Below are 18,539 nucleotides of genomic sequence, written 5' to 3' on the forward strand. Positions count from 1 at the left end.
GCATAGCAGATTGCTTGCAATCTGGGGCATCCCTCCATCATCATCTTCAGCATTATTATTGCAGTTTTGTTTGAATGTGCAAAAATCGTGAGAACTGAACGAGTGCGATCCCATTGCAGCTTCTCGTTATCTGTGAAAGACTCACGATGATGCATTTTTAGGCCGGATGTGATTGTTGTGAGAAGAAGTTGATCAGCGGCTTCTAGGAAAGTTCAGAAATGTTGTTTGTTGTTGAGCTGAAAAGGAGAAAAAAACCTCCAAGTTAAAAGTTCAAGGAAGAAGTTCTTCCCGAATTTTGGAAAAGGATTTTATTTGTATTTTTCTCTTTAACCAAAAAAGCCAATTTGTATCATTGAGACTCCCATACAAGACTCCATGTGTAAAAAGCCCCTGCCAACTCACACGAAATCGGAAATAGTTGCCACGACCCCTCATCGATTTTCTTGAAACTTTGTCCTATGGGTAATTTTGGTCTGTTTACGAATCTGAGGTCCGTTTTTCGATATGTCGTGACGAAGGGCGGTATGACCCCTTTCATTTTAGAACATTCAAAAATGGACCTTTTATTTCAAAAATTTGCAGTATGAAATGCTGCAGGTTTGGAAATGTTGTGTAAAAGGAATTTTTACATGTGAGTTGTTGTTCGGCCAGAGGCCGAATCAGCGTTCCTACGTTGTGTTTGTGGATGGCCAGAACTCGCAGGAACCGAAGCAGCAGTGGACTTACGGGCGGACAAAAGATCCCTCAGGGCTTGGCACGGGTTGAAATGAAACACGGTTGTTCCAGGTGCGCCGAGAGGCGTCCAGCCTCCTCGGCGGTCGAAAGTAAAAGAGGGCGATTTATTTCTCACATCTTAAAGCTAAGTTCACAATATTAAATATCACAGAACTAATCACTGAAGACGAAGAAGTAAACATAAACAAACTTGACGTCAGGTGACGTTTCAGAAACTCACCACGCTCGCGTTGGGGGTGATTCAACGAGTTGCTCTTTTCGCGGAAAATGGTAGAGCCCGGCGCCGATAGCGATCGCACGGCGGGACCAAAGTTGGATGTTTGATCCAACATACCGGCCCCCAAAACGGATGTTTTTAAATTAAAGATGTCCGCAAGTCGATGCACTACGATGGCTTGCTCCGGCCTCCGTGACTGAAAGGTTTCAGCGACGGTTCCTTCTTGCTCCAGCGGTAGAATTCAGCGCCCAATGCCGATATCGAAATGTAGATGGAGGTGTCAGCCATTTTGTCACCAAAAAAGGGGCCAATTCCGTCCGTAGTTCCTCCGGGCGTTCATCCGCACGGGGGGAAAGGTGCAAGTTGACCCCAGCCTTGACATCCTCGAGTCAAGCTTGAAGCCGGAGGGGTTGAACGGATTCGGCAATGTCGGTAGTCGAGTGAGCCCGTAGCTTGGAGGCCAGTGCCTCGCAAATGATCGATGGCTCAACTACCGAGCACCAGCGAAGCTGCACAATGGTTGACGTACCTCTTGAAGCGATGGCGTTGGCACCATTTTGAAGTTCTGCCGCTGCTAGCACAGAAAGTCCAGGAATTCCGGCGGCATCCGTATCCTGGTCACGGCACCAAATGTTCGGCCAGAGGCCGAATCAGCGTTCCTACGTTGTGTTTGTGGATGGCCAGAACTCGCAGGAACCGAAGCAGCAGTGGACTTACGGGCGGACAAAAGATCCCTCAGGGCTTGGCACGGGTTGAAATGAAACACGGTTGTTCCAGGTGCGCCGAGAGGCGTCCAGCCTCCTCGGCGGTCGAAAGTAAAAGAGGGCGATTTATTTCTCACATCTTAAAGCTAAGTTCACAATATTAAATATCACAGAACTAATCACTGAAGACGAAGAAGTAAACATAAACAAACTTGACGTCAGGTGACGTTTCAGAAACTCACCACGCTCGCGTTGGGGGTGATTCAACGAGTTGCTCTTTTCGCGGAAAATGGTAGAGCCCGGCGCCGATAGCGATCGCACGGCGGGACCAAAGTTGGATGTTTGATCCAACAATTATATATGTATAAACGGACGCTCGACTTGATGACGTACTCAAAATAAAAAAGAACTTAAAAATACACAAATATTTTAGAAAAAACACGTCATTTTATAAAAAATTTATGTCACCCTCCTATTAAAATCGGCCTGAAAAATGAAGGAAAAGGGTAAAATTTCAATCAACAGCACCGTAAAAACATTTTTTTTTGCGAAAACAAAAATTTCGTCAAAACATTGATGGTTTTCCAATATCAAGTTATTGACAAAAATTTTGATTGCAAAGTCAATAAAATAGTTTTTCTAAATACTGCCGATTCGGCCCTCGGTTTTATATCGATGATATCTTGGAAACTTATTGATTTGGTTTGGTGGAGTTTTGATTTTTTGAAACATGCTTGGTTTTGTTCGGTGATTCTTCATTTCTATTTTCATTGTCACCGAACAAAACCAAGCGAATTCCATCAATCAAGTTTATTTTGGAAGCTTTTGATCCGATTTTTCATGTATAATAACCCGGCTAGAGTCAAGGGAGTGGCCGTGGTTGACTGGTTACGGTGTTCGCTTTGTAAACGAATGGTCCTGGGTTCGATTCCCATCAGCTCTCAACGAGAATGTATTGGAAATATAAATCTAGAAACTATGAACATGAACGGGGATTTGTTCCCCTGTCCTTTGGATTGGTAAGCAAAAATGCTAACCACTAGGCTATCAACTATATACGCGCTGGGTCCTTGTCCATTTGACAAGGGTTCGGAAGTTCTTAATAACGTTTGAATCCGATTGGTACAAACGTTCTTCAGGGTGGGGCTTGACGATAAAAGCTGAGGTACCTCGCGCTCGGTTAGTCTGCGTAGAAATGGGTCACCGATGCTCGGCAGAGCTAACACTTTCCAAATGCCTCTGCGAGTTATTTGCATGTTTAGAATGTAGATCTAAAAAATAAATGAAAACAACTCAATTTGTAAGAAGTGGCCGCGTGGTCTAACCTCGGCTAGAGTCAAAAGACATACATTTCTAAAAATAGGGGAAGGTGGGGCAAGACGACCATATGGGGCAAGAGGAACAATCGCTCGAAATGCCGTAATTTTTACAATTTTGATTATTTCCAGTATGAGGAATTGTTGCTAGCAATGCAATTAACTGATTCTACTACCACATATCCACCAAAACGACGTACACGCCACGGGGCGTAAGATTTAATTAAGTTTTTCGCAGAAATCACAAGAATAATCGTGTTGCAAACATTTCATTTTCATTGAAACGTTGAATTATTTAAATTTCTATCTGATTTCGAAGCCTTACTAATCTAATCTAATCAAACTCTAGCGCAGCCAATCTTTCGAAGGGATCCTGGAGAGTGCCTTAGGTCAGATGACGCCTAGCACTTTTCTTGTCATTCATTAACATTTGTAGTGCGCCATTGCATTGAAATGCATTGAAACATCACAAGCGTTAATGCGGCCAGACCTACTGCGTAAAGTCGTGAGTGTTGAGTGTTCGAACAACAACACAATTCTGAATCGACAGGGGAGGAAGAAGCGTGGGGAGACACCACCCATACTCTCCGAGATTTGGTTGTATTCGTTTGGTAGCACCATGCTAAGGTTTGGTACTCCGGGACCCTCTGGTATGGGACATTGTATTTCCACGAATGCCCTGGACACTATTTGCCGTGGTTATAGCACCACAAACGCGCTCTCTGTAACAGTATTCCTAATTCCAGTTTACGCTCATCAAGTCGTCATGGCCAAGTGGTTAGCATTTTTGCTTACCGAACCAAAGGACGGAGGATCGAACCTCACCTCGAGCAACTTTGGTCATCATTTCAAATTTCTGTGTTCTTAACATTCTCGTTGGGAGCAGATGGGAATCGAACCCAGAACCATTCGCTTACAAAGCGAACATCCTAACCAGTCAGCCACGGCCGCTCCTAACTATCCGATTTCAAAGCCTTACTGGAGTAAAATACAATTATCTTAGAAGTAAAATGTTAATTGAAATTAAAAAAAACGTAAAGGAAATGGTTTAAATTTTTCTTCAAAATCTTCTTTTAATTGTAAATTATAATATTAAAAAAAAATATTTTTGTGATTTTTTAAACATGTATTTTGTTTAATTGTTGTAAAGAGATTCTGTTCAATTTCTCGTATCCCAAGACAAAACGTTCGAGGCAGCAAGATTAATTTCGACAACCGTTTTCAACTTTAATCAAGATATAAACACTATCCACAATATCCGACAAAGTCACACTCTTTCTCCACACGACACCGCACCGCAAAAACCGTTGTCACACAATCAGCTGAGAGAAGAGTGAGCCCCACGAAAAGCAATCAACGTTGCATGCATGAGCCTCTGAGTCACATACCTACCAGATCTCCGTTCACATGGCCCAAAACACACACATTCCTCATCTTAATCAAAAACTTCATCCGCGAATTGTTACAAAACAACACAAAAAGCAACAAACTCATCAGGCAGCAACAACAACAGCAGCATCTAATAACCTGCTGAAAAATTACACCTTTGAGAATGAAGCACTTCCGAAATGAAGAAGTGGGGGGGAACTTCCCTTCTGTAGCCAAACAAGCGCTAGTCGGTGGACGGCACAGGAAAGAACACCCTCAAGAAAGATTGGCCGAAACGGTTCAAGCTGGGCATCGAAGCGGCCTAGGAAGCCCCGCATCATCCCACGGAAAACGTTGCCAATGAGCTGCTGAACCATCAACATTGGCCAAGCAAAGACAGTGTCGGTAGATGTATGTATAACTACCACACCACAACCATCCTCATCCGACAAAAACACAATACCGGTATCGCTAATTGCTTTAAAACGATCTTGATTCCCCAAACTTGATATGCTGGGGCAATTTTTTCGAGTGCGCCATAATGGAATAATACGTACCCTTCTGTTTCTCCTGAACCTCTGGAGGAAGAGCAGAACTGGGGGGTAACACGATAGCCGCGAATCCGGCACTTGTGGCCCCCATACAAGCCGATGGAACAGACGGAGGAGGAAGCACGGCAGTCGAGAAGCCGGGCCCGTTCCGGAAGTGTACTTATGAGAATCAACTTCGCAACGGCACAATTTAGGTCTAGTCTCGCTGGTGAAGCAGCTGGACGAGGGAGAAACATGCAAAAACGCGTGAATCAAGAAGGAGAGTTCACTCGAGAGAGAGAGAGCGTGAGTTCATCGAGATAAAAGCTCGCCGACAGCTCGTGCGAGAAATTCCGAGAGAATCGGATGAACTCACTGGGGAGCACGAGCGAATGAAGTTGGGGAAATTTAACGTTCATTATGGATAACGCGCTCTCCAAGAAACAACGCGTCAAACAAGTCAAATCCAGCTCTTGGGCTCCACTTCGGCAAACATAAACAGAGAGCTCGATCCCTATTTCTCTCCGAATGAACGCAAACTTCGGCTCGCGTTCATTCATGCACAGCAGGCTTGTTCGCTGAGGGTTGCGTTTCGCAACAAAACCAGTCAGTCGCTGCCGAACCGCGGTCGTGAGAGGACGCTCATTTCCTGTGCTCTGTGTCGAAGCTTGGAAGTTTCGTGTGATAGATCGAAGTCAAAATTAACGGCCACCGCGCGAGTTGTGTTGTTGTGTGCAGTGTTGGTGCTGTGTAGCACACGATTGAAGATAGATAGAAGGCGAAGAATAAAAGCATTATAAAATTAGTCTGAAGAAAAGAAGTGAAGAGAAGAGCGCTGCAGGCAGGGCGGTCCACGCAGAAGAGACCATCCTGACGCGGGGAAGAGAGCATGAAATAAAGGAAAAAAATAGCTATATAAAACAATCTTGTGTGTTAATGTGTTCTCCATCGGCTTAGCCCAGCTCTTCGCGTTTGTGTTTTTGTTGATGCGGTGTGTGCGCTCGCTTATTTATAAACGGATATCACGAGAGGGGGGAAAGACGGCCGTGATCCGAGGCCCCAGGAGAAGAAGATTGAGTCTTGGTTGATCCGTGGAAAGCCGTAAAGGAGGAGAAAAAAAACCCAGCGAAGAATTCGAACAGCACAGTTTTGTACGGCTCGGTGAAGATTTCTCCGGACTCCCAGCGGGATCCCCGTGATTGTTACAAGAAGAAACGCAGTGATTTTTTGTGACAAGTGACCGAAGCTTGAAACTAGAACGACGACAGTCAAGGTGTCCGCGAAGATTGTCCGCAGAGCGAGAGAAAAATGTCAATTTGGCACTGCGGCGACGAAGTGTGTGCAAATTTTTGTTTGAAGTAGACACCGGGTGTTGATTTGCGATTCAAATTCGCGCGAACTTGGCGGGTGGACGAAGACACAAACTCTCGGCAACCTGGCTCCGGCACGGGGAAGCGGTGCAATCTACACGCTACTGCTGCTGCTGGTTGTCAGCTGTACGCTAGCGACCGCAGCCCGCAACAACTTCCTGCGCCACGATGACGCTCTGCCGAAGGGCTGCACCTGGACCGGTGCCGTACTGGAAGTTTCGCAGGAGAAAAGATCGGACGAGCTGCAGTGCAAAATCAAAACCATAACCAAGACCGAGAGTCTGCTAGCTAATATAAGTAGTTATCAAATTGATAGGATAAAGTCGCTGAAGCTAGAATGCAACGACATTATGTTCTTCGAAAGTTCCTTAGAATCGACGACGACGCCAGGCAACTTTCTCGGCAATCTGAACAGCTTGCTGCGGCTGTCGATCGAGTACTGCAAGATTAAGTACATCCCAGCGATGGCCTTTTCCAACATGAAGGTGCTAAAGAGCCTCACCCTGAGCACGCACAACATTGACTGGTCTGTGATGAATTTGGAGCTGCATCCGGATAGCTTCCGGGGGCTTACCGAGCTTAAAGAGATGCACCTGGCGGACAACAACATCTGGAGTCTACCGAACGAAGTGTTCTGCCCGCTGTACACACTAAAAGTGTTGAACCTGACCGGAAATCGACTGAGTGACATGTCCCAGCTGGGGCTGTCCGACTGGGGCAAGGGCCCAATAGCACCCGGTAAGGCGTGCAACACCGGGCTCGAAGTGTTGGACTTGTCGGGAAACGACATCACTCTAATGCCCGATAATGGCCTCTCGGCGCTAAGGTCGCTAAACGCGCTCTATCTTCAGAACAACCTCGTGAAGGAAATCGCAGACCGGGCGTTTGTCGGGCTCGGAACGCTTGAAATTTTAAACCTCTCCAACAACAAGCTTACCGCGCTCACTCCCGAGCTGTTTCAATCGTCCCGCAAGATTCGTCAGGTTCACCTTCAGAATAACTCACTCTCGGTGCTGGCGCCGGGCGTTTTTGAAGGGTTGGATCGGCTGGAAACGTTGGACCTTTCCCGGAATCAGCTGACCTCGACGTGGATTAAACGGGACACGTTCGCCGGCCAGGTGCGACTGGTAGTGCTCAATCTCGGCTACAATCACCTCTCGAAGGTGGACCAGCATGTGTTCAAGGGGCTGTACAGTTTACAGATTCTCAACTTGGAGCACAACGCGATTGAGTTGGTAGCGGATGGTGCGTTTAGTGATTTGAAAAATTTGCATGCCCTGTTTCTGTCGCACAACCGGCTACGGCAGATTGAGCCGTACCACTTCAGTGAGCTGTACGTTCTGAACCAGCTCATTTTGGAATCCAATCAGATTGTGTACATCCACGAGCGTGCCTTTGAGAATTTAACGCACTTGCACGATTTGAGCTTGAACGACAACCGGCTGGAGGAAATTCCGAGCGGGATGAAGAGTTTGAAGTTTTTGCAATCTCTGGACCTGGGCAAAAATCAGATAACGGAAATAAATAATTCCTCGTTCGAGGGGCTGGAAGAGCTGATGGGACTGCGGCTGGTGGACAATCAGATAACGGAGATTTCCAGAGATACGTTCTTCGCGCTATCGACCATACACGTGCTGAACCTGGCCAGCAACCGGATCCGGCACGTGGACCAGTCGGCGTTCAGCTCTAATCCGACGCTGCGGGCGATTCGACTCGATAATAACGAGCTGGAGGATGTGGCCGGCGTGTTTACGTCGCTCTCGTCGCTGGTGTATTTGAATATCTCGGACAACAACATTGGCTGGTTCGACTACTCGCACTACCCGCAGTCGCTGGAGTGGTTGGACATCCACAAGAACAACATTTCCGAGCTGGGCAATCGTTACGATGTGGGAAATTGGTTCCAGCTCAAAATGCTGGACGTGTCTCACAACCGAATCAAGCACATCAACACGAGCTCGTTTCCGAAAAATATCGAAACACTGCTGCTGAACAACAACCAGATTGAGGAGATTGCCCCTGAGACCTTCGCCGGCAAGGAGAACCTGGTGAAGGTGGTGCTTTACGGTAACCACTTGCGCCGGCTGGAAATGCCCTCGCTGGCTCTCACGCTCGTCCCGGACACCCGAACCATGCCGGAGTTTTACATTGGTGATAATTTAATTCACTGCGACTGCAGCATGGAATGGCTACAGCGGATTAACGAGCTGAGCTATCTGCGGCAGTACCCGCAAGTGAAGGACCTGGACTCGGTCATGTGCACGATGGAGCACGAACGGGGCGAACTGGTGCGGCCCCTGACGGAGATGAAGGCAAGTGAGTTTCTATGCAAATACGAGAGCCATTGTTTCGCGACGTGCCACTGCTGTGATTTTGACGCTTGTGACTGCAAGATGACGTGCCCGGACCGGTGCAGTTGCTATCACGATACGGCCTGGGAGTCGAACATTGTGGACTGTGGCAGCGCCGGGTTGACGGCGATTCCGAGCAAAATCCCGATGGACGCCACGGATATCTATTTGGACGGGAATAATTTCGGTCAGCTGGAAAGTCACGTCTTCATCGGGAAGAAAAAGCTCAAATCACTGTATCTGAATAATAGTCACATTGACGAGTTGAATAATAAAACGTTTGGTGGAATTCCGGCCCTCACGGTGCTGCACCTGGAAGGCAACGGGCTGGAACGAATCAGCGGAGCGGAGTTTGAGCAGCTGAGGGAGCTGAAGGAGCTGTACCTGGACCACAACGCCATCGAGGCCATCGGAAACAAGTCGTTTTACTATCAAAAGTCGCTGGAGGTGCTTACGATGGCGGACAATCGGCTGGCCGAGCTGAAGCCTTGGGAGCTGATGCCACCGGGCGGTACGTTCCGGCTAATCTCACTAAGTGGCAATAAACTGAGCTGTGGCTGTGAATCGATTGGGAAGCTGGTGGACTGGGCCGAGCGGCAGTTTAACGAAACGAATGGGCTAAGTGAATTTCAGTGTACGAACAATAAATTAGTGAAGGACGCGATTAAGGAATGTGAGAGTCACAAGAGTGCCCCGATAGCGACCCCGACCGTGCAGCGGACGATTATCGATAATGATTTTATAGACTATTTGCCACTGTTGATTGCCGTGCTGGCCGGGCTAGTGCTAACGATTCTGCTGGTGACGTTGGTGTTCATCTTCCGGAACGATTTTTGCCTGTGGGCTCACTCGCGGTACGGCGTACGAATCTGCAAGGATCCGCTGAGCGCGATGGAACGCTGCGAGGACAACGAGAAGCTGTACGACGGTTATCTTATCTACAGCTCGGCCGACGCCGATATGGTAACTAGTCAAATTGCCCAGGATCTGGAGCACAGTGGGTACGCGATGTGTCTGCACTACCGGGACATCCACTCGGCGGCCTTTTTGGCCGATTCACTGCAGGGGGCGGCGGACGCTTCCCGCAAGCTAATCCTCTTCATCAGCGTCAAGTTCTTGCAGTTTGAGTGGTCTCAGGCGGAATTCCGGGCGGGGCTGCAAAGCGTGCTGGAGCTAATCCGACCGTCCCGGCGGAGGCAAAAGCTCATCCTGATCACCTCCGTGCCCCAGTCGATGCTCTCGATGGACCCCATCATGGACATCCTCACGCGAACCTGCACCGTAATCGCGTGGGACGATCGGCGCTTCTGGGACAAGCTCCGCTTTGCCATGCCGGACATTGGCAAAAACTCCCCTGTAAATAAGGCGCCCCATCGCAAAGCCATCAACATCCGGTACACCCCGGCCCCGACCAACCCCTCCGCGCCGCCTCCCCCCACCGCCACCTGGCCCAAGCGGCTCAACTCGGAGGTGTGCGTCCAGTACCCGCAGGCCCCACTCCACTCGCCCAACCACAGTACTTACAACACCGAGGACGAACTTTCGACCGCGTCCTCACCGCAGTACGAGGCCCCGTCGCTTCATCACGCAATGGGTCCTCCCTACCACCACCAGAATCACATTCCACTGCAGCAACAGCAGCAGCAGCAGCAGTTCCACCATGGACAGCAGGTCAACCATTCGCCACACCTGCAGCACACCTTCCCTCACCACATGGCTCAACCCCAGCACCACCCACACCATCACCAGCAGCAACAGCAGGGCTACTACCGGTCCGGCAAGTCCAACGGAGGCAGTGCTGCCAACACGCTGGGCCACGTGTACTCGACCATCCCGGAGTCGCAGTACAACACGCATCACTCCCTGAGGGGCGGTGGCGGTGGAGGCGCCGGCGATAGCAATCGACCGTACTTTGTGTAATATTTACTCTACTTTTTAGGGCCGTTTTTCAAATCTATTACACTTCTTTCATTACTCGCTCGCTCTCTCTCGCCGTGTCTGACTGTCTGACTCATAAAACAGCACTCATAACTTTAGGGTAAAGTCATCTAGGAATACGCCACTTTTCATCCTCACTTTATCGTTCAATCGTATACTCGCTTTTTAAATAGGGCGCGCGCGCTTTTGCAAGTTTTAAGAAAAGTTGTGTAAAGGGCCGAAATGTGAATAAAATTGTTTATTACTCTCTTTCTTGTACTAGGTAGGTTAGGGTCAAACAGAAAACGAGAAAAGACTTATTTGATTAGAAACTTAACCACTCTCTCTCGTGCGCAGCTCGTTTTGTGAGTATGGCACATTCGTTTGAAAGTTCGTTTCGCACTAAGTGATGTAAATTATTTTTAAGAATGTGACACTTTCGGTAACAACCCAATGAAGCTGTTAGTCTCATTTCAACTGATAAGAAATTGAGAAAAACAGTTCAATTGAGTTGAAACCGAACATGATCGAGAAATGAAGTTTTTCAAATGAATGTGCCATAATCAAACTGAATTTCGTGTTTCAAGTAAATTGATTTTTACCGTGGACAGACCACACTATTTCAACATCTTCGAGTACGCCAACTAGCGTATGTGTGATAAAGCAGCAGCACTGTTGTGGTCCCTCCGCTAGACCACACTAAATTATAATGAAACGGTTTGTTGATTTGTTTTAATTGAAAGTGACCGCATCTCGGTCTGTGAGCCGTTCGTCGTGCAGCAACGTCTTCAGTGAACCCTTTTCTTGACGCTTCAATTACACGATGCGATAGTGGTTTCAGGGGACGGAACCCGTGCCGACGGAACAACAATGACGGACATTATCTGGCAGTGTTTTGGGGATCGCGGGTTGGGACAGCGTTGACGTTCCGCTGAGTCAAACGTCAAAGAATGAAGTGCTTTCAATTTTTGAACTTTCAAAAATGAGAAAACGCTCAAAATGATCTTTTGGTTATGATCTGATTGAGAGCAGACTGTTTATATGCAGTTTTGAAACAAATGATAACAAGAATGAGTGAAAATCCATTTTTCTAATCTAATCTAATGTAATCAGACCCTAGCGCAGCCAATCTTTCGAAGGGATCCTGGAGAGTGCCTTAGGTTAGATGACGCCTAGCACTCTTCTTGTCATTTATTAACATTTGTAGTGCGCCATTGCATCGGAATGCATTGAAACAACACAAGCGTTAAAGCGGCCAGGCCTACTGCGTAAAGCCGTATCGCAGAGATGACTCGTAATTGGGTTGAGTTTGAGCACTGAGTGTTCGAACAACAACACAATTCTGAATCGACAGGGGAGGAAGAAGCGTGGGGACACACCACCATACGCTCCGAGATTTTAGTTCGTTGGGAGCACCATGCTAAGAAGGTTTGGTACTCCGGGACCCTCTGGGATGGGACATTGTATTTCCACGAATGCCCTGGACACTATTTGCCGTGGTTATAGCGCCACAACTCGCTCTCTGTAACAGTATTCCTAATTCCAGTCCACGCTCACCAAGTCGACATGGCCTAGTGGTTAGCATTTTTGCTTACCAATCCAAAGGACGGGGGTTCGAACTCCGCCTCGAGCGACTTTGATTTTTCGATCATATTCATCATTTCAAATTTATGTGTTCTTAACTTTCTCGTTGGGAGCAGATGGGCATCGAACCCAGAACCATTCGCTTACAAAGCAAACACCGTAACCAGTCAGCCACGGCCGCTCCTAAATGAGTGAAAATCCATTTTTCTGAAATTTAACACATCGGGTCTCAATCTCTACTCTATGACAACCACAATTTTGCGGTTCCGTCATCGACCTCGAAAGCAAGAAAAACTAATCAAAAACTTGTCCCCTGGGAGATTGCGTCCACAGCGCGTCCCCCTCATTTGTGGGACAACCGCTAACGTCGTAATCAACCGGCTCGTACGACGATTTCTTTTTGACAGGTTACAATGTTGCGTGCCATGTCTGTCGTCGTCGTCGGCGATGCACGCCAGATGAAATTGGGGCCCGGAATCAATTCAATTTGATGTCGCGAGGCCTTGGTGCGTTTGGAGCGAGTCATGTTAAAGCGACGGAATGCGTGTAGATAAGGGCCGATTGGTGATTGACAAGCCTAGCCCAAGTAATTGGATGGTGTAACGCACGCGTTTGATGAATTGACCATTGTTTCGGCTCGATTTGGCAGCTAATATGATTGGTTTGCAGAACTGACCAAACCACAGACGCGGGTAACTTTCAGGTGTGACGTCAATTAGTTCTGTGAATCCTCGAATCACCCAGTGTAATCCACAGCTTTAATACCATAACGCAACAATGTCTAGGGAGATGATCAGGGCTCGAAACTTGAAACGAGGCCACCAACCAGCATGGCTAAGAATCCGACCATAACCAGTTTGACGCCGCGCAACGTGTAGGAATTCTCGCCCTGTTTTCGTTGGCGGCAACCCGAAAACTATTATCTTCCCGTTCCCTGTCCGTTTCCACGTGGGTCCCCTAACCCTTGGCCACCCCGTCCACCTCAAACGAGCAAGAAACGCCGGTTTTGAGCCATTTTCCCGATTTGCCATAATGGCGTCCGCATTTGACAGCTACGCCATAATGGCGCGCGCGCGGCCCAATTCCGCAACAATGTTTGCAAACAAAGGGCCTGCTTTGTTTTGCTTGCAAGCTCGTGCTTGGTGATCTAGTGGTTAGCAAGGGAGATCGAGATCGACCCAAAGTACACAACAAAACGGGCGGGAAGAGAACGATTTCTCGATGCCTGCTGGCGGATGAAGTCGATGATGATGATGCTGTTGCCGCTGCGTGTAGTTGTTGTTGGGACGAGCCTTCGACTCGGTTGTGGTTCCACTTGGCGTGACTCTCGCAAGTCAGTCTCATCTCTTCTTTTGTTGTGGTCGCGACGGCATATAAATGGCTGCTTCATTTATTAAAACCGTTTAAGATTTATTTATTTTTACAATTAGTCATTGATTATTTTAAATGGACGGTGGGTTCCCGGGAGGCTCGGGTTGGAAGAAAGCTTGGAGAAGAAAAATGATGGGACTTCTCTGTCCCGCCGCCGCTGGTTGGAACGAGGCCTTTGTGTTAGATATACCGGCTGTTAGATGAAATGGCTGTGATAGAGGGTTTATCGTTTGTCATACGGAGCTTGAAAGTATAGAGGCAGAGATTACTCAAGAGTTCGTTTTGATAGCGCAGAGTGACACAAATTTCGCCTAATTGAAGTTGACACTCTCCGGTGGAGTACACTGCCGGTTTCCGGAACATTTGGCGAAATTGCTTCCGCTCTGTGCCCAGCGCCTTCCGGCGAAACTTCAAAGCAATTTTAAGCCCCATTAAACGGCGTGACCTGTGGACAATGCAATCCCAGCGCCGCCGGAATGCCTCCGGATGACGCGCCCACGGCAGTTGCATTCTTGGCGGCGCGTTTCTCGCTAGGTGTTGACTTGAAATATGCACCGCCATTGCTGGGCAAAGATTCCATCGATTAACCGGGAAGTGGCTCCGAGGGAGCAGGGTAAGGAGACGTGACTCTTGACCTGCGTGGAATTTTTCAAAAAGAGGCAGTTGGAGTTGCTGAGCAGTGTTGTGAATCTCATTGAGCTCACGGTTTGCTCAAAATGAACCATTTTGAGACTTTTGAGCTGTCAAACAATTCTGACTGAGAGAGCTCTCGTTTTTTCAATCTACCTTTCAAGTTTCAAAACTAAAAGAGCTCACGTAAGCAGCTTCGTGATGCTCCTTTGAGCTCTAACGGGAAGCTCAACATGAGCTTTTTAGTGACCCTTGAATTTTCAAATTATTCTTACAGCGAGAGCTCACGTTTTTTCTCAATCTCTTTCTCAAGTTTGAGTTCTCTGAGAGTTCTTATTAGCTTTCATTTGTGTTTTAAAAAGAGTCAGTTGGAGTTGATGAGCAGTGTTGTGAATCTCAAAGAGCTCACGAGAAGCACAAAATGAATTCTTTCAAGAACCTTAAGCTGTCAAATAAATCTAAGTGATGAGTGCTCTTTCTCTCTCTCATGTTTCAAAACTCATGAACCCACGTGAGCAGGACGGTGCTCTTTTAAGCTCTCTAAGAGTTCTTATTAGCTCTCATGGTTTCAAATCGCTCGTGGGCGCTCGTCAAAATCAAGATGCAAAATGACCAAATTTAGCTCAATTTTCAACTCTGGATCTTGTTTTGAGTAGTTGTGAACTTAGTCACAACGAGCGCTCGTTCACTCACTACGAGCAAGAGCCAATAGAGCTCATCCCGTTGGTTTTACAACTTTGGAAATGGTTTCGAGAGCGCTCATGTTCAATTATTTTTTGAGTGCTCAAAAAGAGTAGAATTCAGTCGTTGAAATCAGGAGAATGAGTAGAAGATTAGTTTATTCCAACAAAGGTCCCCCTACCCTACTCACACACCTCTTTTCGGCCTCAAAGTCTGACTCCACGTGTGCTTCGTCAGAACGCCGTTCGAACGGCGGGCAGCCCTGGGGGCCCTTTCGGGCTTGTCGCTACCTGTGTTTGCGCATTCTGGCGCGGCACGGTGTACCGCTGCTGATTGCGAAAAACATTACCGCAAAAGGATGGAGACCCGCGGCCGGGCCTGGAGGGCAATTGGTAAAACGTTGAGGTTGAATTGTTAATTGTTGTTTGTGGTTGCGTAATGCTGCGGAAAATGTGTTTGAATGCAGGAGTTGATTGGTTGAGTGGAGTTTTGTTTGAGTAGAAATAATGCAAAAAAATAATAATTAGAAATACTCAATGACCCTTGATTTTGTACAACTGACTTCTTCAGAATAGCAGAGCAAAGTGCTCTCGAAATGGTATCAGTGAATGGCGTAAAATCAGTATTTTCAAATGTGGTTCAAATATTGACGATCTGGCAACCCTGTCTAAAGTAATAGGATTTTTAGTGAAAAATTACACGCAACATTTTAAGATCGAATAAAATGATTACACAATCGACTTTTATTTTGTATTTGTTGTATTTGTATATTAGATTTCTATCTTATAATTTTGAGTTTTAAAATTAAGATGAGAATTTCCTTAAATGACTTTGAACTAAGAGTTATTTCATTCAATTCATTATAAAACCAATTATCCTAGCAATCGCTCCCCGAATCCATTAGCAAATCCCGCGCAACTTCAAGTTCAAGCAATCCTCGGACCACTCCGGGGTTTCAATTTCAAGCGACCGCGTGCCCGTTTTCCCCGGAGATCCATTACCAGGTGCCTGTCGTAACTGTCCTACTTTACCACCCCCGCCACACTTCACCCCCTTGGTCGGGGTGTCGTCACGGAAAAAAAACCCAGCAAAATGATTTCTGCTTTTAGTCGGTAATCAAACCATTAATCTTTTTTCCCTTCTTCAAAGAGCTATCACCTGGAGTTGGAAAAAAAGTGTGCGCTTTGTTTCAGGCCGCGCGGCCACGCGAACACAACCGTTGTGGTGGGGGACTTGATGGACATTTCCCAGGGCATCGGAGACCACCGCCACCACCACCCACAACGTGACTAAATTTTGCGCGGGGGTTTCTTGCACTACACCACCCTGAGGAATCGGGGTTCGAACGGTGGGGGAGGTAAGTGTCATCGTCACGTAAACCCCGTAAAAATTGTTACCTTTTTTCATAGCTTGGGGTCCGGCGATTGTGGTGCGTGTGCCGAACGGTTGGCGGCTTCCGCAGAAGTGACCCCGTAAATGTCCCCATCGATGTGCAGCAGGGTGATGGGGGCGGTGTGGGGGTGGTTTAATGGAGTGGACATTGTTTATTGACTTCGGGGCTAGAATTTAGTGGCTCGTGTTTAGCCAAATCTAGCGGAAGCCATCTGGCCGCGGGAATTGAACTTGGGCACGGGTGCATTGCAGGAGGGTCACAAAGGTGAAATCAGCTTTGTTTCACAATTTGTTTGAATGCAAAGATGGCAACACTGATTAAATTTTGACGTTTCGGTTTCAGTGATGCCAGTTGGCCTCTGGTCGAAACGGGCTTATTTCAAAAACGATGTTTTAAACGCTTTTAGGATCCACTTTTCTTGTTGATGGCAACACTGGTTGCATTTTTCAAATGTAACTGGTATTATTAGATTTTACCAACAAGGAAAAACGTGCTTGATACAAATAAGTTCAAGAGTTTGGATTTTGACAAACTTGTTTTTCTGATTTTAAATCAGAGCAACACAATTTCCAACCAAGTTTACCCCAAATTGACCACATCAAATCGGATCACCAACAAATGCTCATTGCACTACATGGAACCACTTTTGATTGAATCCATTCAGGCCCGAGTCTCATAAAAATCCCAGAAGTCTCAACCTCAACGAAATTATTCACGCTCAATAACTCCTCGACATACCGCCGGGTGCCAACTTGGCGGTCAATTTCAATTTAGAGAAAACCGTGTCGTCAACGAAGCTCGCTATAAAACTCAATTAAAACCAATCAACACAATTTTATCGCCACCGATTAACCAGTGAGACTGCTCTTTAAACGAACAAACACACAGACTACTGCATTCAGCATTCGACTTATTGCACTTTATTGCAGAGCATTACTAAGGCTAGTGACTGGTTCATTCTTTTTCGGAAGTCACTTGAAACCAACTGAACTCACACGCGCCAGCCCATCTTATCGACTGAAGCAGGAATTAACTGCCAGACCGTAAAAAATCAGTTAAATTTTCCCCACTTCACTTCAATTGGTCGTGGCGAGCGCACTTTAATCTGACCCCACTGTATGCTTTCCCGGAAAAGTTACTCTATCGACGCAGGAGGCAACCTCGAGTTGCTATAATCAATCTAAAAAAGGTGCAGGTGGTTATGTTACACATGACCAGTATGACAAAGAACTTTGCAAGATGGTTGTTGAAATTTTCGATTACATTGTCTGGTCCAAATTTCCCAAGATTCACTAGATTCATAATTACCATAAAAATTGATACCCATTTTGCCCCTACTCTTATGGTTCGGCAAATGTCCCCCCATCGGAACATCACCGTGGCCTCCGGCCACTTCGGATTGTGGCCACTTCTGCTGAAATGTCAAATTTCATATCTAGTATCAAAAATCATAAAGTTTGATACCCATATTGCCTCAACTCTTATGGTTCGGCAAATGTCCTCCCATCGGAACATCCCCGGGGCCTCCGGCCACTTCGGTTTGTGGCCACTGCTGCTGAAATGTCAAATTTCATATCCAGTATCAAAAATCATAAAGTTTGATACCCATATTGCCCCTACTTTTATGGTTCGGCAAATGTCCCCCCGCCCCTCGGAACATCCCCGGGCCTCCGGCCACTCCTGATTGTGGCCACTACTGCCGAAATGTCAAATTTCATATCCAGTATCAAAAACCATAAAGTTTGATACCCATATTGCCTCTACTCTTATGGTTCGGCAAATGTCCCCCCATCGGAACATCCTCGGGGCCTCCGGCCACTCCGGATTGTGGCCACTACTGCCGAAATGTCAAATTTCATATCCAGTATCAAAAACCATAAAGTTTGATACCCATATTGCCCCTACTCTTATGGTTCGGCATATGTCCTCCCATCGGAACATCCGCGGGGCCTCCGGCCACTCCGGATTGTGGCCACTACTGCCGAAATGTCAAATTTCATGTCCAATATCAAAAACCATAAAGTTTGATACCCATATTGTCCCAACTCTTACGGTCCGGCAAATGTCCCCCCATCGGAACATCCCCGGGGCCTCCGGCCACTCCGGATTGTGGCCACTACTGCCGAAATGTCAAATTTCATGTCCAGTATCAAAAACCATAATGTTTGATACCCATATTACCCCAACTCTTATAGTCCGCCAAATGTCCCCCCATCGGAACATCCCCGGGGCCTCCGGCCACTCCGGATTGTGACCACTACTGCCGAAATGTCAAATTTCACATTCAGTATCAAAAACCATATAGTTTGATACCCATATTGCCCCAACTCTTACGGTCTGGAAAATGTCCCCCAATCGGAACATCCGCGGGG

The 18,539-nt window shown here is 47.1% G+C and overlaps 1 protein-coding gene across 1 annotated transcript; it reads left to right on the top strand.

The window, feature by feature from the left end:
• The first annotated feature begins 6,233 nt into the window (after positions 1–6,233).
• On the top strand, positions 6,234–18,131 carry LOC120426419 (toll-like receptor 6). The gene has a single exon (XM_039591177.2). It carries the CDS (start codon positions 6,591–6,593, stop codon positions 10,509–10,511), a length of 3,921 nt encoding a protein of 1,306 aa, XP_039447111.1. The 5' UTR covers positions 6,234–6,590; the 3' UTR covers positions 10,512–18,131.
• Positions 18,132–18,539: the final 408 nt, after the last annotated feature.

This window comes from Culex pipiens, chromosome 2 (assembly GCF_016801865.2).
Source record: "Culex pipiens pallens isolate TS chromosome 2, TS_CPP_V2, whole genome shotgun sequence".
Lineage (NCBI taxonomy): Eukaryota > Metazoa > Arthropoda > Insecta > Diptera > Culicidae > Culex > Culex pipiens.